Source organism: Columba livia, chromosome Z, assembly GCF_036013475.1.
Source record: "Columba livia isolate bColLiv1 breed racing homer chromosome Z, bColLiv1.pat.W.v2, whole genome shotgun sequence".
Lineage (NCBI taxonomy): Eukaryota > Metazoa > Chordata > Aves > Columbiformes > Columbidae > Columba > Columba livia.
In genome coordinates this window covers 20,363,287-20,389,618 of record NC_088642.1, presented here as the reverse complement: position 1 = coordinate 20,389,618, position 26,332 = coordinate 20,363,287, and the positions used below count along the sequence as shown (strand labels likewise).

The window sequence follows — 26,332 nt, the reverse complement described above, 5'->3', positions numbered from 1 at the left end:
TTTATTTCTAAAGTTGCCCCACCCAGGTTTTGTTCTCCCACACATTCAGTCTAGAGCACATGGGAACACAGCAATTTCAATGGAATGTATCCCAGCAATATTTCTGTTTCAGATCCCCACATAGCTTTTTATACTTTAAGAACTGTTGAATGGGAGCCTATTACTTAGAACACTGGGCATTAAAAAGAAGTGCCAAGCCTTAATTAGTATAGTGTCTAGATTAAGACTGAGATTTCATACTACAACATACCTAACAGCCTCTTCATTTTGAGATTTATGGAACAATGGCTACACTATGAGCCAAAAAGCTGAAATTTTTGTAAGAACTGCCAACTTTCCAACCCCCACGTGATAGTACAACAAATAGGCATTTCCAGAAATACCAGAAATTAGAGCTGGCAATTAGCATTGGGAAATCCCAGCCTCTCTTGGCTCTGCTTCTGACAATGACTACTTTTTCCACTGAAGTGTACAGTCAATTTTCAATTTTAAAAGACACTCTACTATTTTAATTATCCAGTATTGAAAATACTTGGAAACAAATCCGAATTCTAATCTTTGTCTTGTCCAGCCAACAGGCCAGCAATTAAAAGAAAATCAGTCCATTGTCAAATTGCAAGACATGGTTTTCAGCTGATCTTCAACACTTGCAGAAAACCGTCCTAAAACTTCTCAGGTTTTGCCTACAGACATGTCAGAGTGTGAAAACAATCCCACCCATCACATCCTACACACAACATACCTTTTCTAGAATAACCAGAACAAGTTAAAAACAAAAATTCTGAAACAGATCACCTAGGTTCCTACAACATCTTATTATCAAAGAGCTAGATAATCAAATGACTGTTAGGTGCCTAAAAATGCTGATGAGCATCTTGTCATATTTAAGAAGCAGACAAAACATGTTTATACAGGCTTAATATCTTTGCACATTTGAAAATCCACTCAGTCCTCATCTGCTTGTTTAAGACTCTAGATGCTTTTGAAGTCAGGCCACAAGCTGACTAGTTATTACAGAAAACACTGCTATCTCAAATGTTAGTAAGAGGCTTAATAAGACATCAGCAGCACTGTTTTTGTTTTAATTGGATTATTTCAAACTCTGCTTTTCCAAGCAGAAACAGTCTTACTAGGTTGAGACCTCCATACTCTGTTGTGTGAATAAACAACAGTCTATAAACAAATTCAAGCTCTGAAGTGGTATTTCCCAGTACTACCACACCTAATTTTTCAAGTGTTACATGTAACAATCTCTTGCAACAACTAAAATGGTCACCCCTTTAGGTTGCCAGATTTTACTTGTTACTAATAGCATGTTTTGAGTATGATAATGAGGAGCAAGAGGTGAGAAAAGAATGGAAAAAATACAACTTCTTGGGCAGAAGAGACTACTTGCTTTGTCAAGACGTAAGTGCAATTTCCATTGTTTTGTCTACAGGCTCTTGAAGTGTGCATGTACATTGCTTAGCTTCCAGCCTTCAGCATCTGTTCCCACCTAGGCATCCTGTTCACAGATTTCTAGTCCACAAGCATCCCCCTGTAACCACACATCACACTTTTGACAATACTCATTTGCGACAGAGCAATTAATCTCATTCCTCCACTTCAAATACACATGTTCACATGGCAACAGTCACCCCCAGGAAAGACTTCAGTTATTAACTATGTCAAGGAAAAGAGATTCAGCAGTTAATGGAGCTGCCAGTGCACACAGAAAGTGAATGTGGTGAGGTATGGGGGAGCTGAGCAGTAAAAACATGAAGTGAGGAGCCACTTGCCCATCTAAGAAGAGTCATGGTTCCACCTCTCAGCTGTGGACCACGTCAATTCTGCTAAATATTAGAATTAGTAGCCTTATTTGCTTATGTGTTCCTACAACTCTTTTGCCCACATGCCCGCTCCTGTATTTTTTAGGCCAATAATCTGAGGGTGTGATTTGATAATGCAGCTGAACCAAGCAACAGCTGCAGAAAGAGATGTTCTGCTGCTCCTCCTGCTTTCACCATTCCTCTCAGAGCTGACCCTACAGTGAGACAGAGCAGGGAATTAACTAACTAAAACTCACTCATGCCACAAACTAATTTTCCATTCCCTTTTGTCCTTGAGCTGGCTCAATGCAGGGTCAGATACCCTCAAAACCAGAAAGGCAGAGGTAAAAGAGGGAGCAGGGACATCTCTTTTGCAAACTGCAAGACTGGTGTAGTTACGGCACCAAAGCAAAGCCCCACAGCAGGGACACAGAGGCATACATGTGAATACCAGCAGTTATGCCTGAATTTTCAATTCAGCCACTCCAGAACAGTTTTATGTTATCAGCCTTACTGCTGGAGAAGTGTTTGTGTAATTCCTGTTTCTCACACACAGCTTGAAGACTTATTCCTACTCTTCCTCTTCCTATGTTTTTATGCTAACAGTGAGGCTAAAGAGAAGGGTACCCATTCCTTCCCTCAAGACATCTTAAGTTCTACAAAATAAAACATCAAATATTTCCTCCAGAAAGAAACGCAAGGGAGGACCCCTGCCAATTTTACCCTTATCCCCAATCCAAAAGCAGTTACCACATCGCACAAATTTATATACAAATAAGACTTATTCCAATTAAAATCAACTCTTCTTCTCCCCCCTTACAAATTATAGCTAAGGTTAGCTTCTGAAAACTAAAGAGAAAGATGATTTTCCTTGCTTATCTTGCACAAAATATGGAACAGCTCCTGATGACTGTTTGGAATCATGCCCTTTAAGGTTTGGCTTTTAAACAGAGGAAACCAGACTGTCACAGATTTAGACTGCTGTGCTTTTAGAGCTGCATATCTAAATTTTAGGTATCTGAAAAATCCTTTGTGGTCAACTTTGTCTCCAGCCAGCAGATAGCAGCAGTAGTATCAAAACAGCAATTACTTTCAGACTCCACTTGGTTTTGCAGAGAGGTGTGAGCAAATTATTAAGGGTAGATAAGTAAGGAATAAGTGAACCAGTGCAATTTATAACAGTGGGTGGACTAGTTACAGCAAGATCTAATTGCATCACACATGTCACTTAGCCTTTGCTCTAGAGCAGCAGCCCAGCCACAAGTGTGAATGAAGTCATCCTAACACACAGACACACCTAACTTCCATAATACCAAGTATGTTCATAGGTTAGTCAAGGGACTGTTCTCATTACTCAGGCAGATGCCTATAAGAAGTTTTACTGGTACAGATGAACTCAAAATAGCAATTGCTGCCACTCGTTGCAACAGGTATAACAACGTCTGATCACAAAATTCTAGCAGTTCTAAAGTGAATGGCATATTCATTCAGACAAGACACCAGAGTCTTGGAACATTATTTTTATTTGTTGTGAAGTAGCATGAGACACTGTGCCCTGGCTGATTCAGTCTACTGATTAGCAAAAGCCAAACACTGTTTAAGTAACTAAAATGCTTCCCTCTGCTCCCAAAGGTTGGTTGACATATTTAGCACATCTATAGAGGTAGTCTTCATATAAAGAGCTCTTGCTAAACCGAAGGAGTAGAGCATCCACCAGTGCTGCTGCTAGGAAGCCAATACAGCAGCTGCACCAAATGCAAACCCATAGCTCAAAGGACTTTCTAAGCAGAAACCAGCAAATCTGCAGATAACTCCACAACAGCATCTCTACCTTCTTCACAGCTACTGAATTGCATTACAAGCTGGCTAAAGACATCACTCTAATGGTGTTCCATGTGACAATCTTTACATCAAATCACAGCCTGTACTACTCCCAAGTGCAGTGTGCAATTTTATTCCTCACATCAAAACTTCTGAAGAAGTTTCATTTTCAAACCTAATAGATCTTCAACATGGCTGCTCTAGAACCCCTTGCAAACCTGGCCATGGCAAAGCAGCAATACATCACTTCTTTCAAAGTAGCACACAAATTCATGAAGGAAGGTTTGAATGCTACATTCTTCACAGATTGTGGATACTTGTTACAAATTCCACACAAATCTCCAATGTTGATTTAAAACAAAGTCACCTGTTTCACAGACTGCTAACTGCAGTATCAAATAAGCATTAACCTTAGGGCAGGGCTAGAAGCAGGAATGAGTAGTGGTAGGAAAAAGACCAGGAATGGACTGCAGGAGTTCTGCTGCTCCAAAGTAATAATGCTTACTATACAAGTTGAAGCCTGGGTGTCCACTGATACTACTAGTACTACTAGCCAGAAACAATATACATTGTGTGGCCTAGTGTCTCTCTAAACACAGTTCTGAAGAGTTTCCTGCAGGACCTTCATATTTATGCCTGTCATCTTCACTGCTCAAGCCTCATATCCACCTGCTCTGTCACACTAGAACTGATAAGCCACAGCTGACTAATTACACAGCTGGTTCCTGTATTCTTGCTGACAAAGAACTTCTACCATAGACTAAGGAGACATTTTGTTTAGTGCTCAAACACCACACTGATAAGAACGGTATTGTTTAGACAGAAGGATGACTGGGTAGGAAAGTTCTTACTAGGCTTAATCCTATATCTGGAACAAATTTCAATCTGGGCACCAGCACAATCTAACAGAAGTTCTGCAGATCCCACACATATGTGCATGATTTAGTAATAAGGAATAAAGTGGTGAAATACTATTAGTTTGCATAACAGAGAATTGCACTCTGAATAGAAACAGCCTACTCTGTACTGTACTCAGCTCCTGCCTTTGTGTTTGGAAAAACGTTTTCTTCTCTGTAATTCATTAACCTACAACCTTATCAAGGTGGGAGTGAAGAATTTGTTTCCAGCATGCAAACCAGCAGTCAAACTGAGCAGAAATACTTACGTCACTCTTCCTGAACTTTGCTTTTAAGCTCTTCATGCTGATCACATTCAACCTTCCAAACCTTTCAGAAGCTTTTTATCCTTCTTCAGTATCTAAACAAAAAAGAAAGAAAAATAAGATTTCAACTTGATACCATTCAGTTCACTGGCAGCCTAGTCTGAATTGAATTTGCATACCTATATCACCCTTTGAGGATTTAGCCCTCAAGCTCTAAAAAAGATTAACAGCCAGCTAAGGGAAACTTTCTGTTACTACAAACTTAAAAGCAATCCTAAATCTGACCACAGAAGAATAGAGCAAATCTTTACTAAAAACTCAAGTGTGTATCATGTTATACTAGCTGCTTCTCAATATAATCAGATCACTGACACATCAAACATGTAGCAGCTTTCTCTGCCCACTGCCTGTTTAAACATTATCATCAGTCATTTGTAAAGTGGGGAAAGCAAAAAAAAAAAAAAAAAAGTATGAAAAGCCATTCATTAGAACTTCAGTATCCTACAACTGTGGGTCTGCACTGGGTAGCAGAAGTGTCACCAATACTGTATGTAGAAGTCTAACCACTAACCAATTTCAAAATTAAACCATGCATGATACATACTAGGACAGGTCAACACAACATAGCAGATAGAACCATCTGAACAAGAGCAGAGGTTATCACCAGAATAATTGTTTTATATTTTTCCCTGTGAGAGACTGTACGTGTATTTTTGGAGTCACAGGTGGTTTTAACTTGGCAGTGCACTATCACAGTCATGGTTCCCCTTCCTCCCCTTTAAGCGAAGAAAAGCAGCAGTTTCACAAATATATACAACTAACATTACAAACAAGCTGCAAGCTCTCATGGGGAATGGGGAGCCTAGAGCAAACTTTCCACAGAAAGCTTCAATATACCACGTATTATCAATTCAAGACAAACGTAACAGCAAACAGCATGTTAAAGTAGCATGGCAATGTGCTTTTTTCAAGACCAAAAAAGAAAAACTTAATGAAAGAGGAACATATATCTAGTCTGTGCAAGAATGTTCCAAATTTCTTGTTTCACTGTATGCTCACTGGAATAGCCAGCCACTCTCATCTACAAGTTTTAGCTGCTATACAAATTCCTTCTGAAGGAACAGTTTAAAGGAAAGGATGTTCAGCTGTATAAACTTCCTCCCTCCACCCTAGAAAAAAAAGGAGAAGAAATATTACAAGTCAGGCCAGACAAATAAATAACTGAAATGAGGACTGGAGCACAAATTCACATAAGTCGTGCAGGGTCACTAACTTTTCACATCACTCTTCAGAAACAGGAGATTACAGTTGGATAAGCGAAGTGAGATTCAATTGTTCCATAAAATAAACTCTCATTATGATGAAGCAATTTGCTATGTTCTACATGATCACTCTACTATGAGTTTTAAAATGCAGCTACATGGTATACTCTTGGTAGAATATACATGAATGCTTCCACAAAATACAACATTAAGTACCACTCAAGGGTAGCAATTAATGCTAAGTAAATATGTCATTTAGTTCAACCCCATACTTACCTCATAGCCATTTAAGACAAGCACAAGTATACTTCTGGGGAAAAAAACCAAACAAACAAAAACAAAACCCACCACACACCACAAAAAAAACCCCACAACCTGAACAAACAAACAAAAAATTCCATACACTATATACACAAAAATACATTTCCCACAGAACACACATCTCTAGTAGGTGATCTGGATGGGGTAATTCTGTAGGTTGTTAAAACATCATTAAATTTCATTAAATTACTCTAAATCTAATTAAACAGTCATTTCAAAGTCATATCAGATTCCTGATGCTTTCAGGTATATGAGTGAGGGGTCTCATTGGAAGTTCTTGCTTTTTATATCAGGGAGAATGGGCTTGTGGCATTTTGTTTTAATTCTTTAGCATGTAAAAGAAAAAAAAAAAAAACACCAAAATCAGAAGCTTTTCATTCCCTGGCTTAAGTGACAATTTCTTAGCTTTTTCATGGGTTGAATGGAATATCAGTAAAACAGTAACAAAAAAAAGAAAAAGGGGGGGGGGGCGGCAGAGGAGGGCTAGTTTTGAGCAACCAAAAAGGAGGAATTATTTTAGGTTGCTCTGAGAAAAGTATACCACTTTATACCTGCTACACCTACTCAAACTTTGAAGAGTTTAAATTGCACAGCAGCTGTTATAACCTGCACTGAAAAGAAGCCTGAATCTCAGCAAGAGGCCAATAGTCTCCTAAATCATTCTCTAGTTACAAGGATGATGAGCATTGCGAAGATCAGAAATGCCAGGGTACAGACAAGACAAATACCATTACATTGATCTGGCCTTCTTTACATACCACACCAGGAAGGGAAGAAGGAAAAAAAAAAAAGGAAAAAGAGAGAAAGAAAATGGAGGACAAAAACCAAAACAATTTTAAAAACTTTTGGGAAAAACAAAACCAAACCACAATTTAAAGGAACTTTAGAAGCTGAGCAACACCATACAATATCTTCCAAAATACAAAACTTCATAGGACTATTTATTTCAAAACTTAAACATATTCAACTAAAAAAGTAAACACTTTAATTAGACTGGTTAATAAAATATAAAGAAGTCTTGTGCATGAGGAATTTAAAATGAGAAATCTTTCCTCACATACAGATTGCCAAATAATTGTATGCTGTAGGCTGTCCTTCCCTTTCCCACCCACTCAGTATTTTTGGCTCCCATGTACAAAAGATTTGTTATAGCTCCCATGGAAAATAAAGTACCCAACTACAGGGCTATGAGGGAGATGACAACTCCTTGTAAGTATATGCACAGAACAGCTGCAAAGCTGGACTCTCTTCTATGACAAACCTGTAATGCAGTCTAATTAACAAGCTTCGCTAGCACTCCTAATATGTTACTTTTCCCCATTTTGAGGAAGGAAGAAGAGAGGTGAGCTGTGTTTTTAACAGAAGCCAACTTATTTTTCCCACAGGATACTTCACCTCTTGCGTAAGTGCATTTTATACATTGAATGTGAAACTCAGTCCTCAGCATAATTAAAAAAGCATGCACAAGTACACAAAACCAGCATTCCCAAGTTTAATGTGTGTCACATCTGTATTTTTTCCATAAGAGACAGTTAAACACAAACACCAAGATTACAGCTTGTGCATCATAATGGCCATAATCCTTCAGCTGTAAAGATAAAAACCGGTGAGGCAGTTAGGGCTGCCTTGTCTTGGCACTGTCTACAGGAGGAAGTCACCTCTCAAAGGGTGTAATTATTGGAATTGATGCAAAAAGAGGCCAGGATCCTGATTCAGCAGAGCTTTATGACAACTGTGCATTTGCCAGAGGGAGAATAAAGGAAGCACCATTAATACACTCCTGTTTTACAAGATAGGAAACAACTACTAGAAATTCACTAGGGAGCATCAAGACACTTCAAAACAATATTTCTGCAATGAATCACAGGTATTAAGAAGCAGCAACCTCTACTAACAGTGGCATTTCTCCCCTTTTAGAACAAACATGATAATAAATACTGAGCGCTGTCATTTTGTAGCTGCAGCAAGTTAGCAGCAGAGCAGTGCTTAACTCCAGGGATTCACAACAGCTAATGCTGATCCCATGCTTTTAACCATTAACTCCAAAATTAAATATCTAGTCCTCTATGTTATCTTCCTTCAGCTTAATGTTATGAAATAGCTTTCAGGAATACAAACCACAGAAAACACCTTTAGGCTGGTGGTAAACCTAGTTATTTAAAATAAAAGACATCGAAATGGCAGTAATATTTGACCTTAATAATTTCATTTAACTGTGTTTTAATACACAATATAATCTTTAGGTTTAAATATATGAAAAATATTTGGGTAATCTACCCCACTGATTTACACTGAGATTCATGCAAACCGCAGTAAATAAAAATACTGACTTTTTCCCTTTCATTGAATTGCATTAAAATCAGAGCTAGGTCTTTCAAACAATGTTACAAGTAACTCCTTGAATTGCCAAAGATCCAGTGATGCAACAGTAAAACAGTCTTAGTTTTACCAAGTGAAACTATGAGTTTACAGTAAAACTGTACACTATGCACACTGTTCATGCCAATGACAGTTACCCTTCATTGGTAAGTGCTGAGTTCAATTAACTTAGGTGTCAAAAATCTTGTACCTCTTTCAGAACACCCTGAGATGTCTCCATCTCACGACAGTGCTCCTCTGCAGCAAAGCATCATTCACATAATCAACTCATTTCCCCTTTCCCTCCTAAAAACACTCCAATTTATTTTTTACCTTGTGAGATTACAGAAAAGAACTAGAGACTTTATGCAAGATCTGGCAACATTAAAAAAAATAAACCAAACCAAACAAACAAAAAAACCCACAAACAACACACACACACACAACCCCACACAGCAGTATCACAAGGATCTGGAAGAATACAATTGCTGCCATACACTTACATCTCCTTTGTGTGAATAGCCCTACAGTCACACCCCAGAAGTGTCTTTTCCCAAAGAAAAACACCATCATTTATTCTCTGTATGATTGCTTTCTAAATCACAAGCCCTGCCCTGACTCAGGCACAAGCCTTTGTGGCAGCCAGCACTAAAAAGCAGCTAAGCACAGTACTATAGCACCTTCTCTGCTGTCCACCTTCAGTACTCCTCAAATGCTTCGCATGCCTGAGCTCCCCTGACCTCCTATCCAGCACCACGAACATGCCCAAACCCAAGCTTCTCCTTTGCATTGCCAAAGCCACAGGACCACCTGGAAGCATTAGCCATTGCCTAGCCTCTTTCGTTGTTTGCACACAAACGCAGTAAGCCCATGTTTTCCCACAAAAAAAAAAAAAAACAACATCCTGCACTTCATGTCTGACTACCTTCTCACTTCCATCGAGCTGAGCGTATTCTCTCTTTCTCAGGCTGAAGCAGAGAAGCATTTAGGATGTGACCAAAAACAATGGGAACATTTCCCCACTCTTTATCAGCACAGCTCAGTTTTTCCATCTTGAGTAACCCATCCTCCTATCACAGGAAAAGTCAAACGGAACAAATTTTTTTCAGCTTAATGTCACCTATAAAGGCAACTAATTCTTGGCTGGGTTGATCTACTATTACTTACTAATGAAAACGCACTGAAAAATGCACTGAGAAGCGCAAGTACTACTCCAGAGTGGGAGCGATTTATATGCAGTTAATCCCACTGTAAACAGAATCAGACATCAGAGATAGCAAAGGCCTTGAGTAACTTAGTACAATCCCCCTATCTGTTCACAAAGCACTGGCAAGGATGTGCTGAACTGTAAAAATTTAAGCATTCTAGCCCCAAAGTTAGAGCTACATAGCTATTGCATCACCAATAAATCTACAGCTATCACCCCTCCCTCCAGAATGTTTTGCAGCAACTCTCTACTCTTACACTTCCTTTGATATTAAAAATTTGCAAATGTTAAACTTAATTTTTAACAGATTCAGCTTGAGCACTATCAATCCCTGTGGATGTTGTACAACCAATACAAACCCAGGCAAGTCTGTCAATGTGGGGTTCTGTGTAGTTTGTTAAACACCGTTTTCAAAATCAGTTCTAGACAGCTTGCATCAACAAGACCTTAGATACAGTGAATTACAGGAGAAGTTCAGGGAAAAATGAAAATGTGACACTGCCCTGATTTGTCTACTTGGCATATTAGACAGCACTCCAGGCAAAAAATCGTAGCTCAAGCAAAGTCCAGGCAAATTTATCATTCACTCATTACATACAACTTTACTATGTTCTTACTCCAAATCTTTTGTCTGGAAGTGTCTGTCAACACACATCCCGCTCACTGAAGAGTACAGTAAAAGAGACAAGGCTTGCTGCATGAACTCAGACATACCCTGTCTTTCTCTGCTTTCAATTTCCCTCTCTCTGAAAGAAAAAGACCCTCCCTCTTAAATGCCCCTCATTTTTGAGACTATATTCTCTGTTTTGATCATTCATAAGATATGTTGCAGTCCTGGAGAGTTTTCCTTGTTCAATGCTTAGTCCAACATGGTTAGATTGGAACTGAAGTATCCAGCTATGACTAGAAGTAGATAAAAATTATGCATAGTCCCACTTGTGAAATGCTAGTTCTTAAACAAGAAATCCACATGGGTAATAACTTGTTCATACTTACTCTCTTCCTCGTATTTTCTATCAACCATTCAACTAGGTGCTCTACAGAATCAGCAAACATGATACAATGTTAAAACTAAGAAAAGGCATATCCCTGACTCTATGGATCAATATTCCGAGATAGCCAAAGGCAGAAGAGCCACCTATTGGGGCAGGACTTCAGAAGACAGAAACATCAATTTAATTTACCTAAGACAAGCTCCACTCCCATAAACTCTGCCCTTATACTTTTGAAAGGTCTTAGAAGGGCACCCTACTGAAAACTCCTGTTGTCTAGAAATATCTTCAGTTCTCCTATACAGCTTCCAAGTTCTTGGGTGGGGAAAATATTTTGGATAGGGAAAATATTTTAGCTGGTGAAAATGCAGCACCTTTATAAACATTACCCCAAAATAGAAGGAGCATTGGGTGTGTTTCCACCCCTCAAAAAAAAAAAGTAGCAGGAATTCAGATACTTTTTGTCTTGTGGAAGACTATCAACAAACTAGCAGAACATCAGCAAGATCAACACCTACGAATTACTGGCAATCAACTGATTTTTATCTGATTTTATTCAGGCTGTTGAAACTCGTATTCAATAGCAGCAGCACGAGGTGCCATACAAACCTTGAAGAAGAAAATTGAGTGTTTAACATACTTCTTCCAGCCTTCAGAGATATCTGAATCTCTAAATTTCCCTTAGAATTATCATGCTGGTGTCTCAGGCAAGTACCTGTAAACAAGGGAGGGTGCCCCACTGGACCTGTTGTTTATGAATAGAGAAGGACTCACGGGTAACACGTCAGTTGAAGGTTGCCTTGGGCATAGCAATCACGAAATGATTGTGTTTTCTGTTCTTGGAGATGCAACGAGGGTGGTCAGCAGAATTGCTACTTTGGACTTTCGAAGGGCAGACTTTGGTCTGTTTAAGAGGCTGGTTGGCAGTCCCTTGGGAGACAGACCTGAAGGGCAAAGGAGTCCAAGGAAGGCTGGTCACTCTTTAATAAGGAAATCTTAGAGGCACAGGAGCAGGCTATCCCCATGTGCCATAAAATGAGCCAATGGGGAAGAAGACCAGCCTGTCTCAATAGCGAGCTTTGGCTAGAACTCAGGAATAAAAGTAAAATTTATAACCTTTGGAAGAAGGGGCAGGCTACTCAGGAGGAATACAAGGTTGCTGTGAAGTTATGCAGGGAGAAAATTAGAAAGGCCAAAGCTCAACTAGAGCTGAGCCTGGCTACTGCTGTTAAAGGGAATAAAAAAACTATTCTGTAAATACATTTGCAACAAAAGGAGGACTAAGGAGAATCCCCACCCTCTAGTAGATGCAGGGGGAAACATCGTGACAGAAGATGAGGGAAAGGTTGAGGTACTAAATGCCTTCTTTGCCTCAGTCCTTAATAGTCAGAACAGTTGTGCTCCAGGTACCAAACCCCCTGAGCCAGAAGACAGGAATGGGGAGCAGAATGAAGCAACAATAACCCAGGGTAAATGGTTGGTAACCTGCTGCACCACTTCGACACACACAGGTCTACGGGGTCAGATAGGATCTACCCAGGGGTACTCAGGGAGCTGGCAGAGATGCTCACCAAGCCACCTTCAATTATTTATCAGCAGCCCTGGCTAACCAGGGAAGTCCCAGTTGACTAAAAGTTGGTGAATGTGATGCCCATCTACAAGAAGGCTTGGAAAGAGGATCCAGGGAACTACAGACCTGTCAATCTGACCTTGGTGCCAGAAACAGTCACAGAACAGACCATCTTGAGTGCCATCACACAGTATACACAAAACAACCAAGCCATCAGGCCCAGTCAGCATGGGTTTACGAAAGGCAGGTCCTGCTTGACCAACCCGATCTCCTTCTACAACAAGGTGACCCACTTAGTAGATGAGGTAAAGGATGTGGATGTTGTGTACTAAGACTTCAGTGAAGCCTTTGACACCACTTCTCACAGAATTCTCCTGGAGAAGCTGGCAGCTCATGGTCTGGATGGGTGTACTCTTCACTGGGTAAAGAACTGGCTGGAGGGCTGGGCCCAAAGAGTTGTGGTGAACGGAGCCAAATCCAGTTGGCAGCCAGTCACGAGTGGTGTTACCTGGGGTTCAGTATTGAGGACAGCTCCGTTTAATATCTTTATCAATGATCTGGATGAGGGGATTGAGTTGCACCCTCAGTAACTTTGCAGATGACACCAGATAGGAGTGTTGATCTGCTGGAGGGTAGGAAGGCCATACAGAGGCATCTGGATCAGCTGGATCAATAGGCTGAGACCAATTGCATGAGGCTTTCTACAACTACCTGAAAGGAGGCTGTAGCATGGAGTGTGTTGGTGTCTCCTCCCAAGTAGCAAGTGATGGGACAAGAGGAAATGGCCTCAAGTTGCACCAGTGGAGATTTAGATTGGATATTAGGAAAAATTTCTTCCTGGAAAGAGTTGTCAGGCACTGGAACAGGCTGCCCAGGGAAGTGGTCGAGTCACCGTCCCTGGAGGGGTTTAAAAGGCATTTAGACAAGGTTCTTAGGGACATGGTTTAGTACTAGAGTTACGTTATGTTTGGACTTTGTGATCTTAAGGATCTCTTCCAACTGAAATGATCCTATGATTCTAAGCTCATCAGAAAGCACACAAGCGTCAAACTCCCCAGAAGCATTTCAGGCTGTCCCAGTGCCTTTTGGAATCCAGATATCTGCAATAATCAACAGTAGGTCCCTGCCTCTCAGCTACTGAAGTTACAGAGTCATAGACAGACCAACATACAATATTTTTTTTCTCTTGTAATCACTGAACAACCTTGGCTTTCCACCCATCCTTGCTACAGATTCAGGTGAAAAAAAAACCTGCACATCTTGTTTTACAATAATTTGAATAACAGCAATGGCTTTCCAGCACAAAACCAAAAGGAGATTATGGCAGTGTTAGAAAACACATGTAAGTTACTACAGCATTTACCTAAAATGCAAGATCTGCCTGCAGACAAAGAACTTGAGTCAAGATCTAACCCTTCCCAGGCACATGCACAAACCATTAATTCAGAGGCTCTCTCCTCCAAAGGTGGTCTCAAGTTCAGCACACAGACTACCACTATCACCTCCAGGTACTACTGGTCATCCTGTTCTGGATCCCACCACACAAGAAGGTTGCTTTCTTTCACTGCTGAGTACTTCCACTCCAGCAGTCCTTAGTAAATATCTAGATTGGCAGCTAGTCCTAAGTGTCAGTAGAGATCTTTAGTTGCTTCCACACTTCACCAGACTCGTATTTGTCTCTGGCAGTTTGGTAGTGATAAGCTCTGCTCTAAAGTATTGCCTGTATTACAGCTATTTGCAGTACTTCCTCTATATCCTAAAAGTGCATTATTAGTTGGCCCTCAAAACATAAGGAGCAGCAAGGACTGACAACTCTGAAAACAAGCCCCAAGCTACCTCAAATGCAGAGCTATCACTTGTGTGTATCTGCAGGCACCCAGACAGCAATTCCAATGAATGAAAGCATGTGAAGAGGCTTCTCAGTCCTGAAGGAAATATGTGCACAGCAGTAGAGCCAGTTACTCAAACCTCTAACCCTAGAAGATGTTACGGATTTCTACTCCTCCCACCTTTGGATTTTCAATACTTTACTATCTCTGCCAATGAAGCTTTGAACTGATTTGTTCTAGTTGTGCTTGGTTTTTTTCTCTATAGTTATTTCAAGCATTATCCCTACGCAAAAAGAACCAGCCCACAATCAGTTCTCAAAAAGAATGTGATTAGGGTAATGTTGCAGTAGGCTTTAGAAACTGCCAACATTTCACACAAGAACTTCACTTTCATGTTTCTACAGACACTGCTTCTCCATCAAAAGAAACACTATCAGAGACATTATCAGAGAAGGTGAGAAGAAAAGTAACACAGTGGGAAACATTTAAAAAAAAAAAAAAATGAGGCAAGTGAGTGAGCCCTCTTGTGAAATGCTTGTATCACTTCAGGAAAACAGCAGCCTCCTGCCTAGTTTCTTCTCCATTTGAAATTATCCATCTCTTGATTCAGAGAACAAGAGGGTGGAGATAGCATTTTATCGCTTTGATAGCAGATGCACTCTTGGAAGAGGGAAGAGAATAGCACAGGGCAAATATTTTTAGAGACTGCATGGTCACTTATTGGCACTGAGCTTGGCATCAACTCAAGAGAACCCTGAGCTCATATAAAGTCTTGTTCTAGTCAAATGCTCTTTTAGTCTGTTTCGTATGGGTGTTATGCAATTCTTCTGTTGGTAAATAAAATCTCATTGACAGCTTTCCACCAGTGTCCCAAGACAAGAGCCAAGCAGGCCACTGACAGATATTTACTAAACTCATTTACTCCTAGTTAACCTAGAACATTAGAAGGCCTTTCTAAAAGGATATATATGTAGTTTTTGGCATTTATTTCTTTTTTTAAATAACACACACTAATTTGCAACCTGCTGAGACAAAGAAAAAAATAAAAGATACTACAGCTTCTACCAAAGTAGCACTTACTCCACTAAACTACAAGTGGTCTGTATCAGTTCTGTAATAACCATGCTCATACTCACTACAAAAACAAACGGGAGAGTTTGTTAAGATCCTGAAATGCTGATAAAGCAGAATTTAACTAGTCTTCTCACAGAAACTTAAGAATGTCACAAGTGGCAACGGCAAACTGCAGAAGGCTTGTGCTGCCAAACACTGTGCCAGAGAAAGCAAAATCTTTCGCCTGCTCTGTTGGAAGTTTGAGGAAGCACAGGTTCCTGGTTAACAATTGATCGATTCCGAAAGCAGAGCTTTTGTTGCTGTTTTTCGGGTTTGTTTTTGCTTTTTTTTTTTTTTAAACAGCTACAGAAAATAAGGCTGTTTTAAGTCCCCGCTGCCAGGGAAGCCGCAGTCCCGTTGGTGCCCGCGGGGCAGGAGCCGCGGCTGGCGGCGGGGCGGTGAGACCCCGGCCAGGCCCGACCAACCGCCGGTCCCCCGGGGAGCCCGTTAGCCAGCTCTCCCTTCCCCGAGCTCCCACTGAGCACCTCGGAGAGAAACCGCCCCACATGGGCACCGAAACAACGCCGTCGCCACCTTTTCCTACCGAAGCGAGGCAACCGGAGGGTCCTCCCGGGGGTGAATTAAACTCCTGTCAGGGCCCACCGGAGAGCGGGTGACGAGGCGGCAGCGCTGCCCCCGGGGCTCGGCCGGACCCGCGGTGTGAGGCGCCGTGCGATGCCGCCCCTGAGAGACCCACGGAGACCCACTCACCGGCGGGTAGGGGCGTGGGGGGCTGAACCGGCGCCGGCCGGACTGTATGGAGGTGCTACCGCTCACCCCCGAGGGCAGCTGTCACCCTCGCACGCACCGAGAGGAAAGGAAGAAAAAAATTACAAAACTATAAATAAAGTCAATAAACAGTCAAGCGGCAACGACTCATGTACGGTGCTCCACACCCCCCAACCGGTGCTCCCCGCTCCCCCACACCGGGGAAACCGGGCTCTCCCGACAGCGCCGGAGGAAGAGAGAAGTTTCCTCCTGTTGCGCCCCGCAGAGGGCTCCTCTCAGGCATCGCCGGGGAAGCGCCAGCGGCAGCGGCCCCCGCGGCCGGCTGCGGAGGCGGAGGCAGGTGAGCGCCGCAGACAAAGCCCCTATTCACGACGCCCGCCGCCGTGCGCGCGTGCACGCAAATTCCCCCCCCAGCCCCAGCCCCCGCCGCCTCCCGCCGAGCCGCGCTCACCTCATGGAGGAACCGCGTCCCGCTACGATCGTGTCCGCCGGCGGGAGCCGCGCTCCGAGCGGCGCCGCTGCTGAAGGGCGGAGCGGAGCCGCCGTGCGCCCCGGGACACTCGGCGGTTCCGCGCGGATAGGGCGGGAGGGGGTGGGCGTGACATCACTCCGCGGCCACGTGACCACAGGGGCTCCGTCCCCCGTCCGCCCCCCCGCGGGGAAAGCTTCGCCCCCCCACCGCCCCCTCCCCTTTCCCCGCGGGGGACGGTCACGTGGCGGCGCACGGGGTTGCCGCGTTGGGGAGCGGGGTCTGAGGGGAAGGGGTGACAAGGGGGGAGGTGTCACCTGCGGCGGGCCGGTGGGAGACGCTGCCGGGAGCCCACCCTGCCCGCCCAGCGCCGGGTGTGTGTGGGAAGGGCGTGCGGGTAAGTGGGTGTCGCGTCCCTTCTGCCTCGGGATCTCTTCTGGCCACCTCTGGAGAAAGCTGAGGGGAAAAGAAGATACCGAGCTCCCCAAGGAGTGCAAGTGCTTCAACACAGGAGAGATGTCCTGTGCTTCAGTTCCTCCTAAGCTTCGCCTTGCTCAGACCTCTACGGAGAAAGGACTGCTTCAGAAGAAATAGAAGTGGGGCGCTTCTTGTTTAGTACCCCAAATTAACGAGCGGTGTAGTGCTTGGTTATGCAGGAGTTTAGAGGCTGGAGAATCACCAGTGGGCTCTATGCCTGTGCCAAGGTGCTGCTTCACTGGATGTGCTCCAGAAGTCTCCTTTCTGTGTAGGCCTATCTCCTTTTCTCGAAGCTGAACCTCCAGAGAGTCCTTTCTTGAGTTGTCCGGCAAGCTGACAGCAAACCACCCCAACATCTCACCAAAAAGATCACGGTTGCCTTCACCTGCACGAGGAACTCTGGACACCTCATCTACAAATTGAGCTGGTGAGCCTCTGCCTGCCACTGCACCACAAGAGCCCTGCCAGAGTCCTTATCCATCTTGCCATCGTGTCACGTCCATGGGCTGGTCCCACTCACCACAATCCCGTTCTCTGCTTGAGAAGGTCTCCTTTAATCTCTGTGATCGCTCTTATCTTCTCTGTTCTCAACCATATCCACACCTTCTGAAGTGGCAAACAGTACGGGGAGGAAATGAGCACTTCAAAACTTTAGGTCATTATTGTAATAGTGGCAAGTATTGTTATTAAACAAATACACTTGATTATCACCAGAAGCATACTTTCCTCTGCTAATCTGCAGCCCTTACCTTGGCCAATTTGTTTTGCATGTGTTTTACTTTCAAGAACAGTCGTCGTTGTGCCAGCACTGTTTCCTCTCTTTTTTCTTATATGAAAGATACACACCAATGTTAATCTAATATAGTTAATGCTGAGAATTTGATTCACACAAAACCAATAAACACAGGAAAATTAAACTTTCCCTGCAATGCTAGCTCGGCAGCTACAAAGCATGTTGCAGTTATTATGCAATTATTTTTCATTCCAGTTATTTTTTAAAGCCAAATACATGTGTACAGTATGGTTAGAAAGTCTCCTGCCTACTTCTTCCAACACCAGCAAAATTCTACACAATCATATGTAACTACATGGAAATGATTTAATATGCAATTACTATTTCTTGTGTTTTGAATAGTTGGGCCTTGTAGGATTTTTATTTCATTTCTCAATGCTAGCATATCATAAAGATGCAGTTTGGGCATGTTTTCATGGGATGCTCACATATAATGACACATGAATAATAAGTAATACATTTGGGCTATGATATTATAAAATATTCAGTTCCTGAGAACTGGGAAATACCAAATTCACCAGTTGCCAGAGAAATATTGGTCACTGTCTCGTAAACCGTGGGCCAGGATAAAGGTTTCGGGCTTTGTAGAGGCAGCTAGCTTAAATGCATTAGACCAAACTGATCTGACAGAACCTGACTGCCCTCTGAGTTAGTCTCCTTGCATGGAAGACTGTACTTTGATCTCTTTTGAGCCCCCTTTTGGGTACCTCTCCAAGGCAAGGGCATTGCCTTTCATTCAAAATACCCTTATGTAATTTTGTGGCTGAAGCCACTGTGGCCTGAGCACAAGACTGGGAGTCAGAAGGTGTCAGCAATAGTTGTATTTGTCCACCTGTGCTTCTATGGTCTACCAACAAGGTGAGAACAACTCTGAGAGTTTTATTAAATGCTCAGCGTGAGCTAATAGATGTTGTTGGTAAGACGGAGAGAATCAAATTTGCAAGAGGCATAAGCTGGAGTACATTCTACACAGGCAGCTTCTCTCAAAATCTGAGTATTAGTTCCTCGGCAGTGTGACTCCCTTCCCTTGCCCTGCTGTTCCTTTGTGCAACAGACGTAAGGCAAGGATGGGAGATGCAGAGGATATCCTCTTCTGCTCAGTCTCTGCAAAAGCTGGGACATTGAGCCAGTTTTGACTTTGAGCGGCTGCTCACCTGATGCATTCCTAGCTACTTCTCCAGAAGGGACAGGTCTGAAAGTGGCTTAAAGATGTCTTAAATCACACTTCATCACTCTGTTGCAATGTCTTGATAGCATCTGCTAATTAGCTTACTTGGCATTGTTAATTTTTTTTTTTTTTTTTCTGCTTCTGGCTACTGCCTTCTGCACAACACAAAGCACTGGTCACATCTCCACCTAGAAATCATTTGCCAAGGAAATCACACTCCTGAGCTGGCTGATGCTTCCCTGCTATTCTTCAGGTAGCTTAAACCTGTTCTACGAGCAGTGACTACCACATTTTCTCTTCCCTCACTGAACCTGTTCTGGTCTGATTATTTCCTATCTGAATATAGTTTGTTTTGTTAATCCACACAGTTATTTTTCGCTGAAGGGCAATTTAAAGAAAGTTTGCTTTTAGAGTTTGAGACATGATTTCACTCCTGGGCTGTTTTTTGCGTACAGTAATTTTTTTTCACCCTCTGTGACAGATATCCCCCATAAATGCACAAATCTCTGTGGTAACTAGTAAGAGAGTTAAAAAGTGTTGTTTATATCTTCTCCCACCAGAGCACTTTCTTTTTTTAATAACTTGTTAGCACAGAAAGGAGGTACTTGATGCCTCTTCACAATATGGTATGTTTCAGAAAACTTGGTTGGGAATTTTTCTCTTTCGCTGTTTCTGTGCTGTTTGCATAGCACCAGACATGGGCCTGATGGAGTCAACACAAGAAAATACTAAAGGCTGGAGAAAGTCACAAGCAGAGTGGCTCAGACAGCACTCTGAACTGAGACAAAATCTTCAGACAGAGGAAAGCCTGCCTCAGGACTTCTTTTCCTTTGAAGTGATCTTTCAAAGGCTGAAGGAAAAATCCAGAAATAGTTGCAGGGAATTGTCCAGGATATTTAAACATGCACTTGCTAGTTGGATATTTCCTCTGCTTTCACCCACCTTCCTTCTTCCTTGTGTTTTTTACATCTATGCTCTCGTCTTCACAACTTTCTGCATGGAGCATCAACCTATGACACTTGTTTGTCCTCTTCACAGTCCCAGATTGCATTTGTAGAAAAGCTCCAGAGAAATTCAATTGTTTTGCCCTTGAGATTCTTTCTGTGCCACAAGGCACTGCTTTGCCACGGCCACAAGAGCCACCGTGAGGCTGGTCTGCCCTCAGCTGAGCCCTGTGAGTCTGAATATTCCTTCTCTTCCATAGAAGCAGAAATTGGGAGCCAAAGGAGGAGGCCAGGCTGTCTGTGTCACTGTTGCTAAGTCCTTCAAGGGTTTCACAGAAGAGATCAGCTGGACCTCAGCCTACCTTAAAAAGCAGCCTTACCTGGGTGTGACTGAATGGATCAGTTCCAGTTAGGAAGGAGAACAGTCCTCCAGAAATGTAGCTTACTCTTCTCTCTCTGCAAGGGGAAGGACACTATTTGCCTCTGGATGTATTTTTCATTTTAGTTTGTAGCCACTGGAATATACAAAAGGAATTAATGCAATCCTTCTTAACTACAAAGAGTAAAAATCCTCTTATTTTTTCCTTTCACTTTCTCACATTATTATGGAAATGTGTGCTGTCCTGTTAGTGTCTTTGATATGAATGTGCTTTCAGTAGGTTTAACTAGGAGACAAATAATTTCTTGGCCTTTTCACTAACATCCAGTGTAAAATGGATTTATCTTATGTATCTCCCCTGCGGGGACCACAGCTTGGAGCTGCAAGGCAGTGGGCTTGATGACCTAATGCAGCTTTCCCATGGAGACTCATTCTCAGAATTATTCCATAACATATTTAATTCTTAAATTATTTTAAAAGCACGAGTCCATGGAAACAACAGAAGAGGATTACGCACTCCTTACACAAAGAGATTGTGCCTGAAATGGCAGTGCATCTATGTGAATAATTAAAAAAGGAAAAAGTGCTTCATTTTTTCTTATAGAAAAGCTCAGGAACCAGAAAGGCAACTGTCCAAACAGGCAACAAGAGGAAGAAGTAAAGAACAAAGCTTTGTTAAAAGCCTATCTCAGAATCAACAAGTCATGTTTCAGGTCTCTGCACCATGAATTAACTGTTTTTTTTTTTGTGTAGCGTCCTCAGCTTTGTTATTTCTAACAACAGTGCTTCGTTCTCATCTGCATAGCTGCTCTCACATGGGGCCATGGGAATTCTACGCCTCTTGCGTTGCTTCACTTTTCTCCATTCTTCCATGAGTGAGAAGAATATTTGCTCTCTGCTTGGCCCCACGGATACATGTGGGGACCAAGACCACTCATGAGAAAATCCCTTGCTTCCCAGCTCCTGCACAACCTAGAGGCTTCCTCGCAAGCTTGAGGGTTGGGACCTCTCAAAAGCCTGATGGGAACATCTGCGTGAAGCCACCCACAGGACTACCAGAGGCCACGCAGAACACACCTTGCAGAGAGCTCCACAAATGTAAAGAGCTCTTTGAAGGCATACTGCTGAAAGTCCTGAAAGGCCAGTTGCCCAAGAACAACCAGGAAGAAGATGATTTTACTAATCTGAGGATCACTAAGGAGTAAAATCTCTATTATTCAATAACATGCGAGAGCACCTTGATTATGTTGTAACAGCAGAAAAGTCAAAACAGTTCCCACAGGAAGAGGCATTTACATGCCATATTTACTCCACACCATACAGGGAGTTGCTTTGTGTCTACTTTTGCTTTAAGGTTTCTATTCCATTCAGGATTTGTAAATCAATTTCCTCTTCCCATTCAAACCAAAGAAATCCACATTCCTGCATATTTTATATGACTATTTGCATTACAGAGAAACCAAGCACCTTGCAAATGGCATTTCAAACTGCCTTTTTTTTTTTTTGTCTTTGTTCCGTACAAGATTTCTTAATGTACTTGGCATCTGCAAGCTGAAACTTCACTTCTGTCCCACGCTGTATTCCCATGGCACAATTTCTGATGATGATTTTGTTGTGGAGGTGTAAAACCCCATACGCATCCCATCTTTGTTGTAACTCTTCCAGCATTTGAAAAAGAAGCTTGCTTACATCTCCAGAAGAACCAAATCTCACTATGTCAGTCATCTGGTTTGTTTTTTAAAATGCTTCCTCTGATGAAGAGACTCCCAGATCACATTGTTTTCTTCTATCAGTCTTCATTTATTTTGAGGCTACAAGATCTCTCTTTTTTATGTATAAATCAAAATTTGTTTAAAAAAAAGTAAAATCCAAGGTTTCTTTCCCCTGTGCCAATATAATCGAACTAACAATTTGTTTGAATCTCATTCGTATTTGCATGCAAAGCACCCTGCCTCTGTTGGGGTTCGTGTAAATGAGCATCAGACGTTCCTTTTTACTTCTCAGAGATGACTACAGCATTTCTCCTGGATCACAAGAGAAAAATATCAAAGGGTTGGAAAGTGGGATGGGATCCAAGGCTAAGACTCTGCGATTTAGTGTGGAGACCTTGGAGATTTCTGCACTTTGCACAAGGACAGCTATAAATCTTATGTAATCCTGCTCCAGCAGAGAGGCTTTGCATAAGGGCTTCTACAAATGAGGTACCTAATTACCACCAAATATGTAGCAAACAAAAGAGTGAGAGTAAATCTTTGATATGCTGTACCAGTTCTTAGAAATTGTGACAAACCAGAACATCACAGAGGAATGTAGTTGTACAGAGACTATATATATGGACCCAAGGGTGGATTTTCATGAAGAGATGAGATCTGGCTTTGGTATTATCCAGGCTAAAAACAACCAAAGCCACATCCTCCAGAGGGGTGAACCACACCACTCAATAGAAATAATTCATATGTTTCTGAAGTGACTTCTTTAAAGTAATTTCTTCTGTCTAGAAGAATTTTTCCCACATGGAATATTGTGTATATGTGCAATCCCATGGTTGTAACGCCTTCCATTCTCACTGTGCACTTGCTCTTTCACTTGAATGTTCAGTCTCAGACACTTTGTTGTCTACTGCCAAAGCAGCCTCAATCCATCTGTTTGTCAGGCCCCTCTGGCCTTGAGGGAAGAAATAATTCTGCTGCCATGAAACAACTCACAGGATCACATCATCCTGTGTGAGAGCTGTGTCAAAAGGCCAGTGGTCACCAGCCAGGTGATGCCCAGTTCTCCTTCCCACACGCTCATGATCCTTCATGACCAATCCTTCATGCGTCTGTGGCTGAGTGTAGGCCAAATTTCACCCTTCTCTCCCATTCAGAGAAATACATGCAACAGAAGTCTTAAAATGCTCTCACCACAAATCCATCTGCTGCTTTCCAATTATGCCAAGTGAGTCTGTCTTTTCTAGGAATCATTAGGATTCACTCCTCTGCCTCTTCTTCCCTTCTAGGTGAAGAGCTGGGGCACACATATAGGTCTGGCTATCACCAACACTGTCCATCCAAAGGGATTCTGTCTGGTAAGGAGGAGGGGCAGGTTTTGTCTCCCAAGACTTGATATGTAGACCACTTTTGTTCTCTTGCTTAGAGAGCTGGGACCTGAGAGCAATGACACTCAAGCATTAACCCTTTTCTTCATGGTTGGTGAGAATTTGGGAGCTGAAAGAATGTGAAAGGACTCAACGAAATGAATGATCATGACTGTAGGAGGGGACCAGAAATCCACTACAAGCTTGGAGCATTTCCAGAGTGCATTAGCCAGCTAAATGGATAGTGGAATATAAGGGATACCCAGCAATGCACTCTGTGTGCACATTAGTGTAAACACCATGCACTGATATAACTGATGGTATGCAAAGTTCCTAGAAGTAAGACTCTTATCTCCAGCTGCAGGAGGTGGTGAGAGGGCTGTGTAACATCAGGGAGCCTGAGAAGGAGTTAGATAGCTAGTTCCAAGCACAGTCTGCAGTGGACCTGCACCCCACATACAAACAGGCAAAAACTACCCTAACAGCACACACAGTGGGAGGGAGTCTAGTAATGCAGAGGAATGGAAGTTTGCAAAGGCAAGAACCAGCAGGAGGAAGAGACTTCCCCCAAACCTGAGGTGCCCTTGCAGAACCACTTCACCACTCTGCAGACTGAAGAGGAAATACCTGTCAAATCAGGATAGATGCTGGACCTGAGTAAGGCAGCCCGATCTACTCCTCATATAAAAACCAGCACAACTAAGAAAAGACAATGGGAGACAGTAGAAGGTGACTCTCTTCTGAGAGGTCCAGAGACAAGGATTTGTGAACCTGACATGCTCTTTAGAGAGGTGTGCTGTTTAATGGGGGCTTGTATCAGGATGTCACCAAGAGACTACCAAGCTTTGTACGGTCCACTCTTATCCACTGGTGTTGTTTCACATATGCAGCTGTGATACAGCCAGGAGCAGTCTGAGGAGTATCAAGATGGATTACAGAGCTGTGGAAGCAGTGGTAAGGGACTCTTGAGTGCAGGTAGTTTTTTCTTCAATCCTCCTGGTCAAAGGGAAAGGATCTGAAAGGGCCAGTCGAACATGGTGAATCCACAAATAGTTACAGGACTGATGCCACAGCCAGGGGTTCTGCTGTTTAGACTATGAGACTCCCTTTGAGGAGCCTGGTCTACTGAGGACTGATGGGATCCAGCTGCCAGAGAAGAACAACATCTTCAGTCATAGGCTTGCCAAGCTGGTGAAGAGGGCTTTAAAGTAAAGTTGCTGGGGGAAAGGAACTTCAATCCACCCCACTCCTACCAGTTTGATGCCAATGCCAGCAACTGATACCCAGGGCCTGGAGTAGGGTCACAGGTCAGTGGGAGAGTGCTTGAAGAGTTGCACAAAGGAATTCAAATCACTCCAGCCACTAAGTCAGCTTCATCGGGGGCCCAATTTAAATGCCTCTATGCAAATGCACATAGCATAAGGAATAAACAAGAAGTCTTAGAGATGTGAACATTCCTACAGTGTTATGGTCTTATTGACATCAACGAAGACATGGTGGGATGGCTTCTGTGATTGGAGTGTTGGAATGGAAGGATACAGATTCTTTAGGAAGGATAGGCAGAGGGGGCAAGGAGGTGGTGTCACCCTCTTTGTCAGTGACCAGCTGTCGTGCATGGAGCTCTGCCTGGGGATAGATGAGGGGCCTGTTGAATGTTTATGGATCAGGACTAAGGGGAGGGCAGGGACAGGTGACATTGTGGTGGGGGTCTGTTCCAGGCCACCCAACCAGACTGAGCAGATGAGGTCCTCTATAGATAGGTAGGAGCAGTCTCACGTTCACAAGTCCTGGCCCTCATGGGAGACTTCAAACAGCCCGGTTTCTGTTGGAGGGACAACACAGCAGGGCAGAGGCAATTCAGGAGGTTCCTGGAATAAGGTTGTGATAGCTTCCTTCTCCATGTGATAGAGGACCCATCTAGGAAAGGTGCTATACTGGACCATGTTCTCAACAACAAGGAGGGTGTGGTGGGGAATGTGAATATCAAGGGCAACCTCAGCTGCAGTGACTGTCATGGTGGAGTTCAAGATCCTTAAGACAGCAAGGAAGGTGCACAGCAAGATCACTACCCTGGGCTTCAGGGGAACAGACTTTGGTCTCATCAGAGATCTGTTTTATTCAGTATCATGGGATAAAGTTGTGGATGCCCCACCCCTGAAAGTCCTCAAAGCCAGGTTGGATGGGGCTTTGAGCAACATGGTCTAGTGGAAGGTGTCCCTGCCCATGGCAGGGGGGTTGGAACTAGATGATCTTCCAGGTCCCTTCCAACCCAAACCATTCTATGATTCTGTGAACTTCTATGTGGGATCAGCAACATCTGGAAGTGTCTTACTGTTGTCTTTCAATAAACAGAATGTACAGATTTCAATTTGCTCATACCTGTTCTTTCAGTTTCAAACATCTCCTGAGTTTGAAGTGCTGTACAGGAAATGAGAATAGACCATATTCTTTGCCAAAGAGGTCTGATGGTACTGACCTCTGAGGAAATTCGGACCCCAATTTTGGAATGTGTTAGCTTTTGCCCTGGGCACAGGAATCTGTTCTTGCAGGCCATGACAACAAGAGCCTGGCTGACAGCCTGGTCCTGTTTCCATTTCCTTTAGCTTTCAGGTTGAATAAACATCATTATATACATATATATCTAATTTTATTTATTTATTTATTTTAAAGTGTATATATATATATATAAAACATTTGTTTCTAGTCAGTTGCTAGTTATTTCCTTTTGTTGCCCTGGAAGGAAAAATACAACTACTGAGAGACTTGGATACACTTTATTAATCAACTTTTAAGCACATTTAAATATAAAAGCCAAGAAAATATAGCCTCAGGTTGAAATTATTACAAGAGGGAA

At 42.8% G+C, this 26,332-nt stretch overlaps 1 protein-coding gene and 1 long non-coding RNA gene across 14 annotated transcripts in view; one reads left to right on the top strand and one right to left on the bottom strand.

The window, feature by feature from the left end:
- Nucleotides 1-17,107, bottom strand: part of RAI14 (retinoic acid induced 14) — a 91,792-nt gene extending 74,685 nt beyond the window's left edge. For 8 of the 13 annotated variants that reach the window (XM_065047537.1, XM_065047538.1, XM_065047539.1 and 5 more), the window contains exons 1-2: nucleotides 16,624-16,781; nucleotides 4,795-4,886 (exon numbers count right to left, since the gene is read on the bottom strand). In XM_065047537.1, the coding sequence (XP_064903609.1) occupies nucleotides 4,795-4,830 (36 nt within the window). In that variant the 5' untranslated portion in view covers nucleotides 4,831-4,886; nucleotides 16,624-16,781. Of the gene's footprint in view, nucleotides 1-4,794; nucleotides 4,887-5,850; nucleotides 5,956-15,987; nucleotides 16,491-16,623; nucleotides 16,782-16,958 lie in introns of those variants that run through there. The other 5 variants (XM_065047545.1, XM_065047550.1, XM_065047542.1 and 2 more) reach the window with 4 other exon arrangements.
- Nucleotides 17,108-17,252: 145 nt separating this feature from the next.
- LOC135577461 (uncharacterized) overlaps nucleotides 17,253-26,332 on the top strand; it is a 45,889-nt gene continuing 36,809 nt past the window's right edge. Inside the window, exons 1-2 of the long non-coding RNA XR_010469268.1 lie at nucleotides 17,253-17,545; nucleotides 23,401-23,469. This is a non-coding gene — a long non-coding RNA (uncharacterized LOC135577461). The remainder of the gene's footprint in view (nucleotides 17,546-23,400; nucleotides 23,470-26,332) is intronic.